At 44.7% G+C, this 21,241-nt stretch overlaps 1 protein-coding gene across 1 annotated transcript in view; it reads left to right on the top strand.

Moving 5' to 3' along the window:
* Dscam (DS cell adhesion molecule) overlaps positions 1-21,241 on the top strand; it is a 444,522-nt gene that overhangs the window by 374,544 nt on the left and 48,737 nt on the right. The window contains exons 21-27 of the mRNA XM_050162107.1: positions 6,269-6,422; positions 8,942-9,059; positions 11,002-11,165; positions 12,885-12,983; positions 16,119-16,307; positions 17,342-17,632; positions 20,691-20,867. Coding sequence (XP_050018064.1) covers positions 6,269-6,422; positions 8,942-9,059; positions 11,002-11,165; positions 12,885-12,983; positions 16,119-16,307; positions 17,342-17,632; positions 20,691-20,867 — 1,192 coding nt within the window. The remainder of the gene's footprint in view (positions 1-6,268; positions 6,423-8,941; positions 9,060-11,001; positions 11,166-12,884; positions 12,984-16,118; positions 16,308-17,341; positions 17,633-20,690; positions 20,868-21,241) is intronic.

Genomic DNA, 21,241 nt, shown 5'->3' with positions numbered 1-21,241 from the left:
GAAATAATTACACGGAAACTGTATTCTTTCAAACACTGCCTGGCCCATCTAGTTCCAGCTTCTTACTGGCTAGCTCTTACATATTGTTCTAACCCATTTCTAATATTCTGTGTAGCCCACGAGCTGGCTTACCAGGGAGGATCTTAACCTGTGTCTGTCTGGAGTGGGACAATCATGGCGACCCGACTCAGCTTCTTTTTCCCAGCATTCTCTTCTGTCTACTCTGCCTACCTAATTTTCTGTCCTATGAGGGCCGAGGCAGTTTCTTTATTATTAACCAATGAAATCAACAGATAAGATACAAGACCCACCTCCATCAGGAAACTAATATGACATCATTTCTAAAATGCCCCCCTTATTGGAGGTGTCTCATCTATAGTTTCCTGTTCTGTCCCCCACTCTAGGACCCATGAATGGGTGTCAGTTACCTAACCTCACTCTGGAAGTGGTAGGGGTCCTGAAATGCTTCCCTCCCCTCTGGCAAGTGGGGCTAGCCTTTGCCCTCATGGCTAGCCTTCGCCCTCATGGCTAGCCTTCATGCTTCAAGTGTAGCTCTGAAACTCTGTGTCCTTCAGACTTCAAGTTCACAGGATTTCCTTGGAGCTCACAGTTTTCTCCCTATAGAAGACATAGTCACCTCTCAATAGGACATTTTGCTGCTCTATATTCTCGGGCCCAGAGATGGATGACAAGAGCTCACCAGATTCAGCAAGCGGCCTCATCTCTTATTAGGAAAGGCTGGCATCTTTAGGGAAACTTTTTCTTTATGGATATTGCTCAGATTTTAAGATACATTAATCACATATTCAGCTACATAAGTTATTTGAATCTTCAATTATATTAATGGTTCAATTGTCAACTTTCTGCTTGCCCTCTACCCAAACAAGAAAAACAGACATTAGGAAAGCATCTCAAAGGGTAGCAAAGGATGAAGACATCATATAACTGACTTTCTCTGGGTACCGTTAGGACATACTAAATAGATTTCCCAATTGATTTCTAGAGAGATGCCATGCTGATTGGAAGGGCTTTCTGTACATAGAAACTTTTTTTTCTTAGATTCTTGGCTAATTTTCTATGTACGTGGTGAAGCAAGCAGAGCTGCATAAGAAATGAATCTTTTTTTTGTTTCTGATTTAGCCATGCTCCACGCTGTGGCCAAAACATAAATAAAAATGTGTATTTTGGAAGTAAAGACTAATTACCCCTCATAGACAGAATACAGATTGGGTTTTGACTAAAAGCTGTGTCCGCCACAGAAAATCTTTATTTTGTGTATATATAATTCCTTGTTGATGTTGCACGTTCAATAAAGATGATTGCTAGGATCTCTGCCTCCCTAAGCCTGGAGTCAATAAGTTGGCAACAACAAAACTGTGCACTGTCACACAGTGCATCCACATATTCTCAGGATTTCTGCCTCAGAATGCAGTTTGCAAGGGAACAGGCTACATTCCCTCCAAACTTCTGGAAGTCTGGGTATGGATGTTTTGTGGAGGATGGGGATAGTTAAATGCCAGTGTCTACCCAAGCATGCACTAAGGAGTGCAGGCAACCACTGAGTAATCCCTGCCGAGGCCCAATCATTTCCCTCTATCTGTCCAGAGAAATTTACCTGTAAGCTGAATATTTGACTGTGAACGAGCCTCTGACTTTTTTTTTTTTTTGCTAGGGGATTATGGGATTTGGTAGACAATGAAGAGATAAAGTTAAACTGGTTTAATAGCAGCGCTAATGTGTCCCCCTTCATGGCTGACCCAGGCACTTGAGGTTATTGCAGCAGTGAGAGAGCCCATCTAAAGTTGGTTGGTCATAACTGACTGCAGGGAGCATGAGTTTGGACGTGAGAAGCACAGTTCTTCCGCTCACCTGGTCTGGTGCTCTGACCTCTGTGTGCCCTCCAGGTTTCTTACCTGTAAGGTGTGTGTAGTCCTAGTATCACCTGTTTCTCGTAGCTGCTCATGGAACAGTGGAGAGCTGCCTTGGTCTATGGCTCTGCGGTTCCTTTGATTTGTCTGTGTGTTCAAGCCTTGCTATTAAGTATACAAAGGTATAGGATGGCTCTAGCCTCTTGGTGAGCTGACCTCCTTATCAGTGTGAAAGTGGCTTCTATACACTATCAGTCAAGATTGCTTTATTCTTGAATCTATTGTATTTAATATTAAGAAAAATGTTCCAGGTTAACTTTGGTGGTTTCTATAGGATATTGTTTGTGTTTGCTTATTTTGATTTTGGTTTGTTTTTACCCTTTTGGTGGCCCTTTATCAGGTAGAAAAACCTTTGTCTTTAAATTCAGGGGCTCAACCTCATTTGCTTAATGTAATTATGGATGTGATTGTTGTGTTCTGTATTGGCGTAAATGAATGCAGACAGAAATTGTAATAATATATACAGCTTTAATTGGGAAATAGACTTACAGAACCAGAGGTTCCAGTGGAGAACAGAAAAGCAGAAGGGGTGGCCGTGAGGGCACCCGCAATCTTTATAAGTAAAAAATATAGGGCAGGGTCCCCCGAGGATAAGGAGGAGGGTCCTCTTTCTATCTGTTGTTTCATTGGTTAAATAATAAACTGCTTGGCCTCTGATAGGACAGAAAATTAGGTAGGCGGAGTAGACAGAACAGAATGCTGGGAGAAAGAAGATGAGTCAGGCAGTCGCCATGATTCTCCCACTCCAGACAGATGCAGGTTAAGATCTTCCCTGGTAAGCCACCTCATGGGCTACACAGATTATTAGAAATGGGTTAGATCAATATATAAGAGCTAGCCAATAAGAGGCTGGAACTAATGGGCCAAGCAATGTTTAAAAGAATACAGTTTCTATGTAATTATTTCGGGGCATAAGCTAGCCATGCGGGCGTCCGGATGCTGAGGACGCAGCCCTCAGCTCGCTATTACAACAGTGTTCCTTGGTTTGAAAGGTCTGGTCAGGCTCCCTTTCCTTCTTGCTCTGTTCTTGCCTTTGAATGGCTTAAATGTTCCTAAAATTCCAATTTAATTTTTTGGCAGTCCCGTTGGCTTTGTTTTCCTCCTCAGGATGAAACTTGAACAGTTTCTTTGAGATTGGCCTTGAGCAGATTTATCATAGTCTGCTCCTGACACTGTGTACATCACCCGCAGCAGAGGAGCTTCCAGTGCGCCTCTGACACAGCTTTCTGTTTCCACTCCCCACCACCAAGCCATTATCTTATGTTTTACTCTTATCCATAAAGTAAACCCAGGCCAAGCTATTATTTTTAACTGTCAATAGTATAGTTTAAATAATGAAAAATGTGTTTTTCAAATAGGCCCCTCATTTGGTTCCTTTCCCTCCCTTGAACATCACTAAGTTTGAAAACTTGGCACCGGCTTTATCTTGGAACATCACACAAGGCAAGCACATGCACACAGCCTCTGAGCTCTGACGTAAACGTGTCAAGAATCAAGCTGAAATCCCCCTGACCTGAAAACTGGGCCATGGGGTTTTCCGGGGTCAGCCAGTGTAGGTGCAGACATACACACGTCACGTGGTGCAGGCTAACGTGTGCCCAGGCATCTGAGGGTTTGCGTCAATGGGGACATTTTTCCTTCTGTGTGCAGGATACTTTAACATCTCCCAGGCTGTGTCTCTCCTGGAGAGTCATCTAGTCTTTTAAATATCTGAAAATAATTAATTAATTTTGGAGAATGTTGAATGTATACTTTGATTCTCTTCCCTTTGGTTAAAAGGCATCTTACTTGGATTGGCTTTGGGATGACATCACTGGCCAGCCTCTTTGTTACTACACACAGCTCTGGGTGTCTCTGAACTGCTTCTTGGCGGCTGCCTTGAGTGGTTGGATTAAAGATCTATCTGCTCTGCTGTTGTTTATGTGACTTTATTTTTTCTGACTGAAGCTCATTACGATTCTTGTGTCTCTGGATCTCAAGGTGGGAACATTTTCAGCGTTTCTCCACAGCTTTTCTCCCCACAGCTCCTCTGTAGTTGGTTGTTCCTTTTGTTCTCTGCTCTTTGGGGGTCCACCACCCCGCTCCCAAATCAATACACAGAGACTTATTCTTTCTTTTTAATACCTGCCCTTAGCTTGGCTTGTTTCTGGGTACCTTTTCTATCTTAACTTAAATTATCTAATTTCTCTTTAACTATGTTTTGCCTCTGGGGTTTTTAATCTTTTTTATTCTATATATCTATCTTTCCTTCTTACTCTGTGACTGAGTGTGGATGGCTGCCTGGCCCCTGGTGTCCTCTCTCCTTGCCCCTCCCTCTTTCATTTCTTTTTCAATTTATTTTCTCTGCCTGGCTGCCCTGCCTAACTATTGGCCATTCAGCTTTTTATTAGACCAATCAGGTGTTTTAGGCAGACAAAGTAACACAGTTTTACAGAGTTAAAAAAATGCAACATAAAAGATTGCAACACAACTTTGCATAATTAACCAAATATTTCACAGCATCAAAGAATGTAACACATCATTAACTACTATTTCACACCTCAGCCTTCCTTAAGTACCCTGCTTGAAACCCTCCTGTAGCTGGTTCATGCTGTTGCTTTATACATTTGTCTTGGTTGCCAGCATTTAACTTATTAGGACAGCATGATGCTCACTAGGGGTTTCCCCAAAACATCCTATCTGCTAACAATCTAGTCTTCTGTGGTTTTTTTATATTTTCCTTATATTTTCTAATTTCACACAGTGAAATAAATGCATTTGCCCTCCATTTTCCCTTCAGTTTTCTCCATATTTTCTTCACACCCCCTCCCAACTTCATGCCATCTTTTTTCTTTTATGACCTAGCAAGTCCAGGCAGCGCTCCACATTGTGTGTGAACTGGCGCAATGTCTTTTGAGTTTATCAAGCACCTTTATGCCTTCCACCTTTCAGCTTAAGCTTTTTACCTACTGAGTTCTAATTTTGCTATAAGACAATTATAAAACTGCTTTGTTGACTTTGCAAAAATCATTCTGTGTTGATTGTGGGTCAGTTTTAGTATATATAATTACTTCTCCACGACTCATGATTTCCATATTCTGGAATCCCTCCTGGAAGTTGTTTGTTTGTTTTGGCTTTGTTGAGAGGTCATTTACACAGCCCAGATCCGATGCTTTCAAAGGGGGCAGATCAGTGTGCTCTCTGCATCCCTTGACCCCTCCTTTCTCTGACTTGAGAAGGATCCTCTCTTCCAAAAACAAAAAAAAGCTGTCACCCCCTGTTCTCTTTGCCCACACTGCCCCTGAAAATTCCTCAACTTTCTGGCTGTATATTGTCTATCCTGGACATTTAAATTTGTGTGATAATTTATGATTTATTTTTCTCACTTAGCAATGTGTTTTCAAGATCCACTCACATTGTAATATTTAGCATCCCTTTGTTCTTTTCTATGGCTGAGTAATACTACATGGATTGAGCATAATGCACTTTATTTATCCACTCATCTATGTAATAATGTTGATGGTGTTCACATAGAGCAAGTTTTTTTTTTTTTTATTGGATGTTATTAGGGAAGTTACCTACCTGAGTGGTAGATGTTCTAAATATTATTTACCTTCACTCTGAGGTGTGATTGTTACTGAGTGATCATTTCATCTTTCTGGTTCTTGATTTTGTATCTGGTAGAACAGACAAGACTACTGTTGCATCCTAAGATAAATATTCCTCACTTTCAAGGTAAAACTCTTATGTCCTAAGCCAGTGCTTCCAGTCTTGATGTGTAGTGTTAGGAGCTGGCAGCATTTCCAGACCTTGTGACTGCTGAGCTCTGACTCAGAGCCTTTCAGGTGGCTCTTCCCCTGTCCTGAGGGGATTCCCCCGTCCATGTGTGTGCAGATCTGCTCACTGAACCCCCACATAAAACCTCCCTGGGTCCCGGGAATCCTCTCTGTGTCCACCTTTTCCATTTCTAGCCCTGGGTCCTGTGAACTGTTGTTCAGGTATGTCCCTTCAGCTTTGTGGGGCTGCCAGGCTACTCCTCTTGGGTCCCCCATGTACCCTGAAGCTCGTCTCAAAATTAAACACCCCTGCAGCTGAAGTTAGCTGGTCGGTTGACATCTCTGTGCTCTTTGGTGACAAACAGTAAAGGGTGAGTGGTCATCAAAAGTGTGCAGATGACATAGACTGTGGGCCACCTAAATATATTAATTACAGTTCACATTGAAAATCCAGCCCTTCGGAGGGTGCCCCGTGGTCTAGGCTTCCCCTGGTAGGATGGGCAATATATTGGTGAGCAATCTTTTAGGAAGCCATTGTACTGCTTGCTTCCGTGAGTAAGGGTACATGTCTGTGTCTTCCCACAGGTCATCAGCGAGTTTGAAGCCTCCCCTGACTCATTCTCCTACAGAATTCCTAACCTGAGTAGGAATCGACAGTACAGTGTCTGGGTGGTGGCGGTGACGTCAGCCGGAAGAGGCAACAGCAGTGAGATCATCACTGTCGAGCCCCTGGCTAAAGGTACGTGAACCACAGTGGAAGAACCTTAAAGCCCAGCACAGCTCAATGGTTGTTAGGCCCCTGCTTTCCCTGAAAGAAAGCTTGTAGTTTCACATTCCAGCTAGTCAGTTCCGGCTCTGTGTGCCAGTTGGGAAAGCTGCTTCCCTCGTGGTGAACACAGCGCCAAGGGCTGATTCAGGCTTCATATACTATAAATGTTTGTTTGGGAGAATTAGTGATAATCACTACCTGCCATTTTCCCCAAGTTCGTCTTTAAATCAGGTTCACACTTATTAAAAAGACATGCCTGTTTCACAGTGTGTAAGATTTGAAATGTTACAAACATAAGAATCACCAGCTATTGATAAGCTATTCTTAATTGCTATACAATGACAAAGCAACCAAGCAACCTATGGAAGAAAGAGTTTATTTTGGTTTATAGTTCCAGAGACAGCCACTATCCTGGCAGGGAGGGGTATTCTTCCATGGCCAGAGCAGAACGCTGAGAGATCACATCTCCAGCCACAGCATGAAGCAGGAGTGAACTGGAAGTAGATGAGGCTATAAACCCTCTAAGCCCACCCCAGAGGTACACTTCCTCCAGCAAGGCCTTACCTGCCAAGGATTCCATAAACTCCCCAAACATGAGACCCCAAGGAAAGTGGGGAGACAGTGGAGGGCCACGGGCATGAGACCCCAAGGAAAGTGGGGAGACAGCGAGGGGCTACAGGCATGAGACTTCCAGGAAAGTGGGGAGACAGTGGAGGGAGGGCCACGAACATGAGACCCCCAGGAAAGTGGGGAGACAGCGTAAAAGCTGGAAAAGATAAAGGTGACGTGTAAAGATGAAGCCAGTGAGGTCAGGAGGCTGCAATTAAAAATCAGCTCTCAGGAGCAGCAGTGTCGGAACTGAGTGGAGCTGCCAGAGGGAACAGCACACGCTGAAGACCAAAGGAAAATAGGCCTGGGCCTGCAAGGGCATCGGGATTGTGTTCAGGATTTCAGACCTCACTCAAAGTGAAATGCAAAGCTACTGTAGGAGATTTAAGGAAGGAAACTCATGAATGATGTGTGTGTGTGTGTGTATTCTTTTGTGTTTCTCTATCTCTCTGTGTATATCTGTGTGTTCACTTCTCTGTCTGTCTGTGATAAACTTTATTTCAGAACTGCTTCATATTGCAGAAGTGAAGGGTACATACAGATAGAGCTGCCGTTTATACCCCTCCAGTTTCTCTTATTACTGACTTCTTTAAGACTACGCAGTTCTTTACACCATGAGTTTGAATATGTGTGTACACACATATACAACATGTGTGTGTGTATAAATGTATGTGTATGTGTATTCCTGAAAGTGAATGGCCATTTAAAAGCTTTAATGGTCCACACTCTGCCCCTGAGGGCATCCTCCTAAATAGAAAAAAACAGTCTTGGGAGACTGGGAAAGAAAAATGCCAAAACCCCACCAAGACTGACGGTAAAAGCTGCCCCAGCCTTAGACCATCCCCACCTCCATGAGGAGTTGTTTCACACACATGACCAGACAGCCTAGAAAAGTTCCTCACACCAAAGCCCAGCTTCTGAGGCAGCTGGCCTTGGACCACCATGTTCAGGACAATGGAAACAGGAATGGTTTTTGTCATTTGTAATACTCAGTGATCTGTGCCAGACTCAGTTCCAGGGATCCCAGGGTTCCTGCCCTCCCCTCCTTTGGCCAGAATTAAGCCCAGAACCATGCAGATCTCCCAGCAGCTCTGGTCCCATTTGTATGGCTCCAGAGTAAGTTTGGGGCTTCCCACTTGAGATCTCCTTGTCTGAGTATCTAGCCAGGTTGAGCTCCTACAAGGAGAACCGCCTCTCCTTTCTGCGTAATCAGCCTCCAGTGCATGTCCAAGCATGCTGGCTCAAATAAAGGACAGCCTCTGCCTTGGTGTTTGTGCACCAGGACTTAGTGCCTGGAGGGTGGTACATGTGGAGTTGTTCTCCAGTCCATAGAATCACCGAAAGTAGTGGCTGGGATGAACCACTGTCCCAAGTTAAATGACCACCCTTAGCTGCCCCCTTTTCTTAATGTGTGCATGAGTTTAAGATCAAACTGTGTGGAGAAGCAGACAAAGTATCATACAGCCAGTAAATAGCTTTGGTCCAGATTTACTTCCCCTGGCTGGTGGACTTTATGTTTTATGGTGTCTATTCTCTCAGATATTAAAAGTATATTTTAACGTGCGGTTTTGGGGGCTGAGATGAGTCACTTCATAAAGTGCTTTGAAAAAATAATAGAGCTCATAGAAACTCACAGCTTGCAGTTGCCTGGCTTATGAAACTCCAAGTGTTTAATATACTGTTAATATTTGGTTAGAAGAAGAAAAATATGCCGCAATGGGGAACTCTCATCCGTGAAAATGTCCTTACAAGGAAACCCCCTTATAAGGCAGCCGCCAGAGAATAGCACCAAAGCTGCGGTGTTGATTGGCTCTGGGGGGCTGCTCTGTTGGGAAGATCACCTTGGCTCTGTGTAGACAGTCTGCTCTTTGGTGTTGTAGCTCCTGCACGGATCCTCACCTTCAGTGGGACGGTGACTACTCCATGGATGAAGGACATCGTCTTGCCCTGTAAAGCTGTTGGAGACCCCTCACCTGCAGTAAAGTGGATGAAAGACAGGTAACCAGTAACCCAATGTATGCCTTTTAGTGAGCCCTTAGCCGGTATGTCAGGCAGCCTTGGACTAAGTCAGTGGGATTTTACTCTGTGTGTGTGTGTGTGTGTGTGTGTGTGTGTGTGTGTGTGTTTGTGCTCACGTGCACACACATGTTCACATGCATAGATACTATTTTTTTGTAGTCTAAGCTAGCCAGCCCCAAACTCTATGATTAAAGATGACCTTGAATTTCTGATCTCCCGCCTCCATTTCCCTGTAATCCCATAGGGATTAAAGGCATATGCCACCATGCCCAGTATATTTAGTGCAAAGCATCAAACATGCTAGCTTCATACATGCTAGGCAAGCACTCTACCTGCTGGGTTACATGCCCACCCCTACTTCACGCGTATTAACAGAAACTAAAGAAACCCAGCACTCCCCTGAAGTGAGGTAGAAAAAGCAGCCAGCACCAACTGTCAAGCATTGCAACTCCATTGGGAGAAACTGCTTAGAAGCGTGTGACTTTGATCAACTCTATCTATTAGTCCTCTATCAATCCAGAACCAGAATTCTATGAAAACCCTTGTGAGGAAAGGAACCAAACCACCAATTATCGCAGTGGCCTTTGCTCTGTGTTGCCAAGGCATGGAAACAAGGTGCTCAAGTTATCAGGAGCTTTCCTAGCTCTCTCTTCTTCAGAGAGAACAGACAATACAACCTGAGGCACATGCCCCCAGAAGGAACTTTTAAGTAATGGAATTCGGGGGTTGGAGAGATAGGGGACCCAGCACCCATATCCAGTGCCTTGTAACTGCTTGTCACTCCAACTCCAGGGGGATCCAAAAGCCTCTCGCCTCCATGGGTAGGTAATACATTTGCACACCCCTCTTCCCACATGCACACATAATTAAAGTGAAATAAGAGATGGAACACAGTCCCATGTAGTTCCAGCTCTTGACAGGTGAATGTAGGAACATTGCCAGTTTAAGGACAGCCTGCTGGGCCACATAGCAAGACCCTGTCTTGAGATAAAGAAATCAAACCCATTTGGACTTAGCCAACAGGAAAACTGGTTCTCCATGCCTCTGTAGTGATTACTATAATAACAAAACCAAGACAGAGGGAGAGTAATGAGTTCTGTCCACGTGTCTCTTAAACATGCTTTATCACTATGCAGGGGAAGAATTTCAGATATAAATAGAGGCTGAACATTCATTAATAGGCATGGAGATTTAAAATAACGGATTCAGAAGGGTGCCTATTTTCAAACAAAAGCACTTACAAGCGTAAATGATTGAAATAATGGGTTGGGTCCCATGAGCAATTTTCTCGTTGCATTTTAAGTTGGTTAATCCAAAGCAAATTCATAAGCTCCCTGGGTCAAGCTGGCACTCTGCCTTACCTGGGAGTGACCCTACTCAACTGGACAAGCTGCCACCCCGACTGTGGTTGTGATGACAAAGAACTCTTCACAGGAGGATCAGCTCCATGTTCCCTGGAGAGGCCTTGTTGTTCTGCATATGTTAAGTTCATTAAGAACTGTGATTTGAAAGTGATTTTAGGTCTATAGGAGATTGCAAAGTTTAGTTTGCCATGCATGATTTGATCAAGTTGGCCAACAAGAGTTTCTCACTCTTGCCACAGTGAGAAAGTCCCCAAAGGCTGAGTAGTAGAGGAAGGCATGTACTTGTGACAATAGTCGTGAGCACCTGACCACTCAATGAGCTAAATTCTTGGCAACTGACACAGCTCTAACCTTCTGAATGAAAGAATTTAAAAAAAAAAAAAAACTCCACTAGTCAGCAGTTTGGTCACATAATCACAAAGTTATTTTATAATGCAAAAATAATTGAGGTTGCAATTTGCTGTTTGCTCCGGAGAAAGGCTTAATACTTTTTGCCAACCTCACCTAATGTGGGTTGTAATTTCTTTAATCTGTGCATTTTTCTTCCTGTGAGGTAGTAACGGGACACCCAGCCTGGTGACGATTGACGGCCGTAGGAGCATCTTCAGCAACGGAAGCTTCATCATTCGCACAGTGAAGGCAGAGGACTCGGGCTATTACAGCTGTGTCGCCAATAACAACTGGGGATCAGATGAGATCATTCTAAATTTGCAAGTTCAAGGTACAAAGCTGGGGCCCTCTTGAGTGGCCTTTTACTACATGCAGATAGCAAAACTGAGCCAACTCAGAAATAGCTCATTGCTGTTTTTATTTGGTAAATACCATGTTCATTTAGCAAGATAGAGACTGAACCAGTCAAAGTGATGTGTGTAGTCCTTCTGTTTTTTTTGTTATGTATAAAATGTCTAGTCTTTTATTTCTATATGTGAATATCTCTAAAAAAGTCATTCTTGGCATGCATGGTTTACACACGCATGTATTAACCAGTACAGCATTCGTGGCAAGTTAGTCTCTGAGTGTGATCATTTATGTCTGCTAATTAAGTCAATAAACAATGACATATCTTGCATCAACTACAAAGCAAAGTAGAATAACAAGAGGCGTAGAGTTCCAGCCATTCATGGAGTTGCCCACTGAAGCTCTAAGCTAATTGTTAATATTTTGTTTTTGATGCAGGACATTTAATAATTTATTGCCATACAAAAATATATACAACAACTTTCAAATAATGTGATATTAAATCAGTGTGCAAAACCCACATGGCAATTGAATGGTTTCAGATTTAGTTGTAGGAGGGATATTTTTATCAGAGGAAAATTAAAGCATGTGATTCTTTGGATTCAGATATTGTCACATTAATAGATCACAGAAAATGAAAATGCCATCATTACTCTCCTGTACAGGACAAGATGGCAAGGGACCATATGTTCTAAAGTACTATGTAATCTATCTTGAAATTTGAGTTAATTGAAGTCAGTATAGTTCTAGGGAATTGTTGAAGGTACCATTAAATTATTTTTTTAAGCAAATGGGTCAGTGTTTCAGGCCTTTGGGCCAACATTTCCGGCTTGCCTCCCAGGAAGTGGGGATGTTTTCTGTGAGAGCTCTCTAAGTCTGGGATGATTTGATTGTGAATCAATTTAGCATTTTGTCCAGAATTGAATTAAGGCCATTGTTTAGCAGTCTGTGTCCCTCCATCCTTACATGAGGTTGGGTACACATGGTCACAACCACTGTCACATCACAGCTTTGGTTTTCAGAGTTCTTTGTGCATGTATATGTGCATGTACATATGTGTGTATCTGTATTTGTGTGCCAGTGTGTGCATGTGTCTGCCTATATGTGTGTATGTGCATATATGTGTGTATATATGTATTTGTGTGGTTGTGTATCTGTGTCTATTTATGTGCATATGTGTGCACATATATGTGCTTATTTGTGTGTATGTGCTTGTGTATATGTGTGTGCATGCTGTTCCTTGAAACGTGGAAGATTTTACAATTATTCTTCCTGCTAAATGAATCTTCCCTTTCCTTTTTCTTGGGAAAAGCAGAATAACTAAGCAAGTGTGTCTATCACTTACACTTAACTTCCTGACTGAAGTTCAGAATAAATTAGTGCCTATGTCCTCAGTAAATTTAAAGATTTCAATCTGTCATGAGCAACTCGGGAGTCTAAGGGATGGTGAGAAAATGAATTGTGTGTAAGTTGAGGTAGAAACATGGTTGACTTTTGCTTAATAACAGATTCACTATATTCTGTCTCTTTAGCCTGGGATATCAATGAAATAGACACTTTGACAGAAATGAATTGCCTAGTTTGCAACCTAGAATGCATATTTAATCAATGGCTGTTACAAATGACTTGGTAAATGACTGTTACAGAGGATTGAAGATGTGAAGAACTAATTCTTGTTTTCTACAAACTGTTTCCTCTCTAGTTCCACCGGATCAGCCTCGGCTCACTGTATCCAAAACGACGTCTTCCTCCATCACCCTCTCCTGGCTCCCTGGAGACAACGGGGGTAGCTCCATCAGAGGTAATGAGATGAACCATCCAGATCACTGTTTTGTGGAATATCCACTGACCAAAAAGTGACACATCTTCGTCAAATAACTGTTGTGTGATAGTTTATTCTCCCCAAGTACTTTAGAAAATTAATTTTGCCATTATCTCTGCATGCTTCTGAAGCATGCATCTGTTTTTATGGTGTTTGCTGAAACATGGATCATTTATCCAAGGAGTCCCAGTTACAAAACTATCTGGTATCTATAAGTCTATAGTTAATACAATTAATAGTGGACTACTAACAAATAAAAGAAAAGGAAATGATAAAGACTAGAGCAGGAAACCACAAGAATCTGCTACAGGTTCTCAATTTATTTAAGTATAAAATAAAAATGCTCACTGATACAGAACAGTTTAGATGCCACCACTGATCTAGCTGTCTTCGTCCAATCCTTCTGTCCAGGGGTGAAGAGCAAGCTGCCTGCTCCATTCCAACAACCCAAGCGAGTGCGGGAACAAGAGAGGGCAAGACTTAAGCTATAAAGTGTCATTTCCATAGACAAAACTACACGCTAGCATTCATAATCCCCAAAAGCCATTGGCTAAAGGGATTGAAATCCCACAACAGAAGGCCACCTAGTTCTCTCCACTAGAAGCCACACTGGTCTCACTAGTTTCCAATTTTAGCAACCCGTGGTCCTTTCTCCTTTCCAGAATCATGAAAGAAAGTCATTATAGCTATAATAAATATACCGCATACTCATCAAATAACTGCTAGGTTCCCGCCACATTTGGTCAGCTCTGCGTCATGGCTTCCACTCACCAGTTATGGTCCCATACATAATTAAAGGCACAGACTGTTCAGGTTGGAAACAACCTGTTTGCGGGAAGACTTTGCTTCAGCCTCCCTCAGACCTTGCTACAGTGGCTCTGAATCCAAAAAGTCCTTTGTCGAGAGGAAGAGGCAGGAGGTGGGAGAGAACAAGTGCCCATCTGTAACAGAGGTCATAAAAGAGGATGGGACTTAGGGTCAAGGATGGGGAGACTCATGCATTGCAGGGTAGTGGAGCCATGAGGCACCAGCCAGCTTCTGGCTCCTGGGAGCATGGCATCCAGTCTCCTTCAGCTTGATTCTCAGCACTGCAGCCTTGCTGAGAATCCTCACACTCCCCAGAAATCACAAGTGCCCACAGTCAGGACTTGGCTGTCTTCTAGAGCCGGTTGTTGGGTTCTGGCTGAAGGGAGTCTCTTTTTTTTTATTTTTGTCGGGAAGAAAAAAAGGTGAGGTTACTCTATAAAAATAGCTGATGATTAGGGGTGAGGTTGTGCCTGTGGGTTTGAGGAGCGTGGGACAGCTTTGAAGCGGCTGCCATGTGCAAGGCACAGGGACTCATTAGCAGGGAAAAAAAGATCACTGCTGCCAAGAAGCCACCAGGACCCAGCTGCAGATACCATGCAGCACCGATTGTGGTGGTCAAATTGCTACAGCAATCCAAAGTGATGCTGGACAGCTGGAGAGGGAAGAGGGTCATGGGGCACCAATGTCTGTGAGAGCGCAGTGCGGATGCCGGTCAGGGCAACTGGGCTCAAATGCTTCAGATGGCCTCGCAGAAGCGAGAGGGAAAACTCATGGAGAAAATAAAAGGGCTCAAGGAATCCAGGATCTAGATTCCAAATCGTCTGAATTTTGTTAGCATCCTAATTTGAGAGAGATCTGGGTAGCTGCCAGCATAAAAGGTCTTGGAAATGAAGCTAATTTGGTTGATGAGGAATTTCCAAGTCAAGCGTCCCAGGAAATTCAGAACAAACCTGGAAAATTGTGGTCCCGAAAGCCACTGGCATCAGAGGGCATGATACATTGGGCAGCTATACTGACGGATGTCGATGTTACAGAATCCAGCTGCCTCAGGGAACAGAAATCAGGGAGCCAGATTGCTTAGGTATAGAAGTGGCCTCTGTGGTAGGAGGTGAGCGCTAAACACAGTCCCCAAGATATGGGTGATCTGGAGTGGAGGCTGGGATCTGAGAAAAGATCTTCTGCCGAGATTGGGTGACCTTGGGGGAACTCAGGGCAGGAACACAAAAGTGGGCAAAGGGTCCAGGAAGTGGGGGCTCTGTGGCTTTAGGGAGCCAGAGAGAACAGGCAGGTGAAAGATTATGGAAGATACTGATAACAATAGCATGCAGAAGCAGTGCTGCATGATACCCCAGGGAGGGACTTGGGGAATCCGAGTTTGGGCATGGGGCCTCTGCAGTGTGGCGGATGGGAAGTGTTCTGTTTGTGTTAAAGGAGGAACCCCCCCCTCCAAAGAGAGATAGAAGATATTAGTCCCCTAGGGCCCTGACATTGCACAAGTCAGATTATGACAGTCTAGGCACCAAGGGACAGAGCAAAGAAGACCCATCTGACTCCAGAAACGTGACTGAAGATGTCAGTGATGAGGAATACGAGAAAGAGTTTCCAGGACGCCCGGGCAAGGAGTCCTCACACCTCTGTTGTTACCGGCACTGTGGAGTCAGAGCACAGTTTGTGGCATTGTGCAAGGTGACATAAGCAAGGTGCTTAGGGCAATGTCTGATATGGACACTGGTCAGTGAGAGTAGACACCACGAAGACAGTGGTTCTAGGGAGAGATGAGAAATGAATTGTCAAATGGACTGTTCACTCTGAGAAGAAGCCAGGTTGCTATAGAAATGTTTGGGTAGCTACAGAGCTTGGAGCCAATTTCCCCTGTGTTTGCAACTGTTCCCCCCAATAATATGTAGGAAGGAGGTAATAGTGAAGGCACCCACTGTCACTTCTGTCCCCATTGTCAACATAGCCCCGTCAGCTTATACCCAAAGACTTGCACATACGCTCTGATGTGTATCTGAATATCTGGGGCAGATATTCAATAGCTTAGTACTCACGCTGTACTGTCCAACATGGTATTAAATGGGCATGGGAAGAAAGAGTGCACTAATGTTACCATAGCAATAGTGACTTGTGTGGCCAAAGTGGCTCACTAATTAGTCCACCCCCAACACTTCTCCCAACATAGGGGAAACTTCCTGGGATCGGGAAGTGTTAGAATTATTCTTCTCTGAAAACACCCACAATTAGAGAACTTGTCCTATTTCCTCTTAAGAGAACACTAACTAGGAAATTATTTCCTGATTCCTATAGGCTACATTCTTCAGTATTCCGAGGACAACAGCGAGCAGTGGGGTAGCTTTCCCATCAGCCCCAGTGAGCGTTCCTACCGCCTGGAAAACCTCAAGTGTGGGACGTGGTATAAGTTCACTCTTACTGCCCAAAATGGAGTGGGACCAGGCCGCATCAGCGAAATCATTGAAGCGAAGACTCTGGGAAAAGGTGAGATGTCTTCCTGCTTGTCTGCCTGCCATTTTTCTATCCCTTCTCGCCCGACATGAAGGGCGGAGGATCATGAAAGACTCAGCAAATACTTATGAGTTGTCTTAGGTATTTAATTTCCTTATTCCTGAACTGAGACTGGCAGAGTGATGACAGAGACCACAGAACCTTCTGGTCACCCATCTCGTTCTTTCACGTGCTGCTCAAAGACAAAAGTACCCCATGAGAGGTCTCAGCAAGAGTGCTCAGGGTGGGTAGTCATGAAATGAGGCCCCTGTCCTCACAGCGTTTCAGTCTGGAAATGACTAGGCTAATAGGTTACCCTTCAAAAGGAATTGGGATTTTTATCTGAAATAAAGTAGAAAGTCAAAGAGATAAAGCCCAAGGAAGTAGCACCCAGAGGTCAAGAGTGCAACCAGAAATGGTGGAAAAGAAGGGGGGACATGGATCCCTCTCTGTGTACCAAGGAGAAGAAAGATCTGATGAGTTCCTCTCATACCAGGGGAGTAAACCCAGATAGCCATAGCCGGAGAGGCGCAATATTTGGATTTAGCTCCTGAGACTTGAATTATAGGACAAGGATTCAGGGGATGAGGGGTTGGGCTGTGCAGAATTAGACCCGCTGTGTCAGAGGCCTCTGAGCAAAGCCTTTGGGTTGTAGAGGAAAGCTGTTGATCCCTCCCAAATCCCACTCTGCCTTCTCCCAAATCTCCACTCACGGTCTGATGAGAAGGGAAATTATTCAGCTCCACACACTGTAGCTGGTGAACCACTGGAGGATTACACATAAGAAAAGTTGAGCTGTTCTTCAGAGAACTCTCCACTGTGTAAAAATAGCTCATATCCATTCAGGCGCAGGTCCTCGTGGTTGGGAAAACTTGTTGGTTCCCAAGGTTTTGCTCTTGCTGTGAACGCTGGTGATCCGACCTTTGCCAGAGCTAGGCTTCTCAGAGACAGTAGCCGAGGGCAAGCACCTGAACGCAATGCCGTCACCCATTTACCCAAAGGTGACACTGCCTGTGTCCCACCCACAGAACCTCAGTTCTCCAAGGAGCAAGAACTCTTTGCCAGCATCAACACCACCCGGGTGAGGCTGAATCTGATCGGCTGGAACGACGGGGGCTGCCCCATCACCTCCTTCACTCTGGAGTACAGACCTTTCGGTACCACAGTCTGGACCACGGCTCAGAGGACCTCCCTCTCCAAGTCCTACATCCTGTACGACCTGCAAGAGGCCACGTGGTACCAGCTGCAGATGCGGGTGTGCAACAGCGCCGGCTGTGCCGAGAAGCAAGCCAACTTCGCCACGCTGAACTACGATGGCAGTAAGCGCCAGGCTTCATGACCTTCCTGTCTGTGGCTCAGGGATGTGCACACGTGTGCTGCTCACTCTCCTGTGAGATACTGTCATTGTCACGGAGTGAGCAGTGCCCCCAGAGCCCGTTAGGGTTCGGGCCTCTGAGCCCATCTCTGTGGGCTTCCTAGTCCATTGCACACAGATGACCATCACTGTGTGTCCATTAACAAAAGACTGAGGACCCACGGGGACTCCCTTGGGGGTCTTAGTGAAGGAGTAGCTTCTCTCAGGGATGAAGGACTCTGCCTCATGGTTCTGTTGCTTTGCAAATGACTATGAGCTAACCCTGCTTTTGTTGTCTCCCACCCCTCCTCCACCCATCCCAATCCACACAACAACTTTTCTGTTTGCTCTCATTACACCCTTAAAATGCATGTGCACAACAGTTTTCCATGGCAAAGGAAGTTAGGTTAGTCTGAGCAGAAGCAGGGGCACTGAGATGACTAGGGTGGCGAGTGGGGTCACAGTGGGCCTGTGTACATACATACACATGTGTGTATGTATGTACACCTGTACACACATCCTGAAAATTCGTGAGTCTCTTGACCTTCTGTTGCCCAAAACCAAATGATTTAAATTCTGGCCCTTTTTCTAGTATTGGGTGTCTCCTACTGATCACTGGATAACACCCAGCTCAGCGAAGCTGAGACAGCCGCTCTAAGGATTAGTTAGTAGGTCTTCTGGGAGGCCTTGCTTGCAGCATGTCCATGATGATTCTGTAGTCTTCCAGTGACCCTCACTGTGGAATAGCAATGATAGGCTCGCCAGCGGTGATTCAGCAGGCTTTTTGGAGCTGTGGACCAGCTCCCCTCTGCATCTTCTGTTCTTTCCACTCATCAGAATGGCCTGTGGTCCCAGTAGACCCTGAATTATTCTTTCTTCTCTGGCACATGGTGCTAATCTGGCTTGTGTCTACCTCCTGTCTACAGTCATTGCTTCTACTGTGCTTCTCAGATAGAAACAAACTCCTCTTGCTGCTGCAGGAAGGACTCCAGAGAGAAGCCCTTTACTTGGTGGTCTGCTGTGGCCCCGACTCTGGCACTGGGTCAGCCACTGTGGCCTTGCACAGCTGTCCTCCTTTTCAAAGACCCAGGTCTCTCTTACATTGTCCTTCTGTTCTCTGTGTATATTTATTTAGAGAAGTCTCATCTCAAGGGTCATGCATAGGCAGAGCAACATTCATGTCTAAGATTCTTCTCCCAATGGGGCTTCATTCTCCGTTCTCACAAAACAAGGGGCCAAGATCAATGGCTTTTATCAAGTACTTCACATTGAAGGCTTCACCCAAGCACCCTGTAAGCACATACCCTTTTGAGTAGTTAGTATTCTTGTCACTTTTGACATCTACACTCTAGCCCATGGCTATGCTCCCATACTGGCAGAGGCTGGAGAACTTGCTGAAATCCACACGTGAAGGGTTTGCTCACATCTGATGCCGTCACTAGAAGTTCTGTCACAGATAGTCCTCATACTTTAAATGTGCAGCTTTCTAAGACAGGTGTGATGTTCTCTCTCTCTCTTTTATTTTTTTTTATTTTTGAGACAGGGTTTCTCCATAGCTTTTTGGTTCCTATCCTGGAACTAGCTCTTGTAGACCAGGCTGGCCTCAAACTCAGAGATCCACCTGCCTCTGCCTCCCAAGTGCTGGGATTAAAGGCGTGTGCCACCACCTCCAAGCTAGGTATGATGTAACTCAAGATCATATTAGAAAAGGGCATGTGAGTTGCATTATATTTTCTGAAATAAATCTCACAGAAATGAGAGTCCATATTCTTACATTGCCTTGAAGAAGACAGTATAGACTGCTGGAATGACACCATGGCTCTGTACCTTTAGTATCTTTTGTTACTGTGCCTGAAGGTACTGTTTTCATTTTAGGAAAAACAAAGGTCAGATCCCCAACTCCTTCACCTCTTTATCTGAGTCTCCTCTATTTACTTCGCCAAAACTTTCTTCATGTCCTTGTGGTGCCCTGTGCCCAGACCAGCCCACAGGTGCCTCCTCTCTCTCTCTCTCTCTCTCTCTCTCTCTCTCTCTCTCGGTATCTGGTTATTTGTAGGCTTAGGTCTGCTGCCAGACCTAATTGGAAGAACTCTGCTTGGCTCCAGCAGAGATCAGAGAGGGCCAATGGTTGTATTTTCACTGCTCCAATTACTAAATGCAAGATAAGATCATCTTTGCTCTCTGGGAAATGGCATTATTTCTGCATTATTTTTCCTAAAGCCCTGGCTTCCTGGCTTACATGGAAAAGGCAGTGAGAGTAGAATGCCTTATATAATAGTGAATGGCAAGAAGTGTGTCCCATAAAAAACAGATGTCTGTTTAGATCTCTACACCCATGTTCATCCTTGGGGCAGAAAGCATCTTAAGACAGCCCAGAGTTCACTTCATGTCTATTTTTTCTTTCAGTTCTAAATAATGTGAATTTTTGTGGAGCAGTGTAGCAATTCCCTGCTAGCAATGCCCTTTTCAGCGACCCAGAAGGACCCTCTTTGAAGAACTGCCCTTTGCTCTTCTACCCTAAACTGGGAATCTTAAAAGCAGCTATGAAACTGGGATTGAAATCAAGAATAATTAAAAGATTAAAGGCATATCCTTCTTTAGGCTTCTGTTCCTTACATTCTCCTCTCAGGAGATCTTCCATGCAGTTGATAAATCTATTGTTCAAACAGCCTTTAGCAAAAGCACTATGGGTGCAGCCACGTGGGCACTGGATTTTAGGTGAATTGGCTTTGGTGAGCAGGAGCCCAGGTGTCATACTGTCAGGTCGTGGCATCCTAGAGCACTGTGCGTATCGCAGTCCTTTCCAGAGGAGCTAGCACAGAGAGCGAGTTAGGAGTCTGGACCAAGGGAAGATGAGTGAGCTAGTTCAATCCACAGAGACTTACGGGAAAGTTCCCCTCATTTCTCATCACACGGACACCCCCGGATCACACCGCGCGGTTTTCTCTGTAACCCGTCATCCCTAAAAACTCCACCATGCCGTCGCCATTAATAGCCATCTAACATCGTGGCCCTGCTTTCAGGTACAATCCCTCCACTCATTAAGTCAGTTGTCCAGAGCGACGAAGGGCTGACCACCAATGAAGGGCTCAAGATCCTAGTGACCATCTCCTGCATCCTGATCGGCGTGTTGCTGCTCTTCGTGTTGCTGCTGGTGGTGCGGCGGAGACGGCGGGAACAGAGGCTGAAGCGGCTGCGAGGTAGGTCCAGGCTCCCTAGAGAGAGGCCTAAGACGTGTCCTGTAGGCGCCTGCTCTGCCAGCTAGTTCAGCTCGGTGCCTGATGTGGCCTCTGCGAGACTTTGGAGCCCTGGGGTAGGGAACAAAGCATTCAATCACAGGCAATCAGAAATGGAGTGCAAGCAGCCCCTTTACAAGTCCCCTAAATCCTAGATATTGGCAGACATAGAAAATTAATTTCTCATGGGATTTTCAAGCCTGCTCTGTTTGATTTTCAGTGGTTCTGGTAAAGCCACCAATTACGGCTGTAGCAAGAAAAGAAAAAAAGGAGCTTTGAGATTTGCTCTGGAAATGAAAATGATGTTGCCTGGAAGCAGAGATAGGAACTCGTGGTGC

Source organism: Alexandromys fortis, unplaced genomic scaffold (genome assembly GCF_014885135.2).
Source record: "Alexandromys fortis isolate MF-2015 unplaced genomic scaffold, M_Fortis_MF-2015_v1.1 scaffold_128, whole genome shotgun sequence".
Classification (NCBI taxonomy): Eukaryota; Metazoa; Chordata; class Mammalia; order Rodentia; family Cricetidae; genus Alexandromys; species Alexandromys fortis.
Note: the sequence above shows the minus strand (reverse complement) of the source record. Positions and strands in the feature narration are given on the sequence as shown.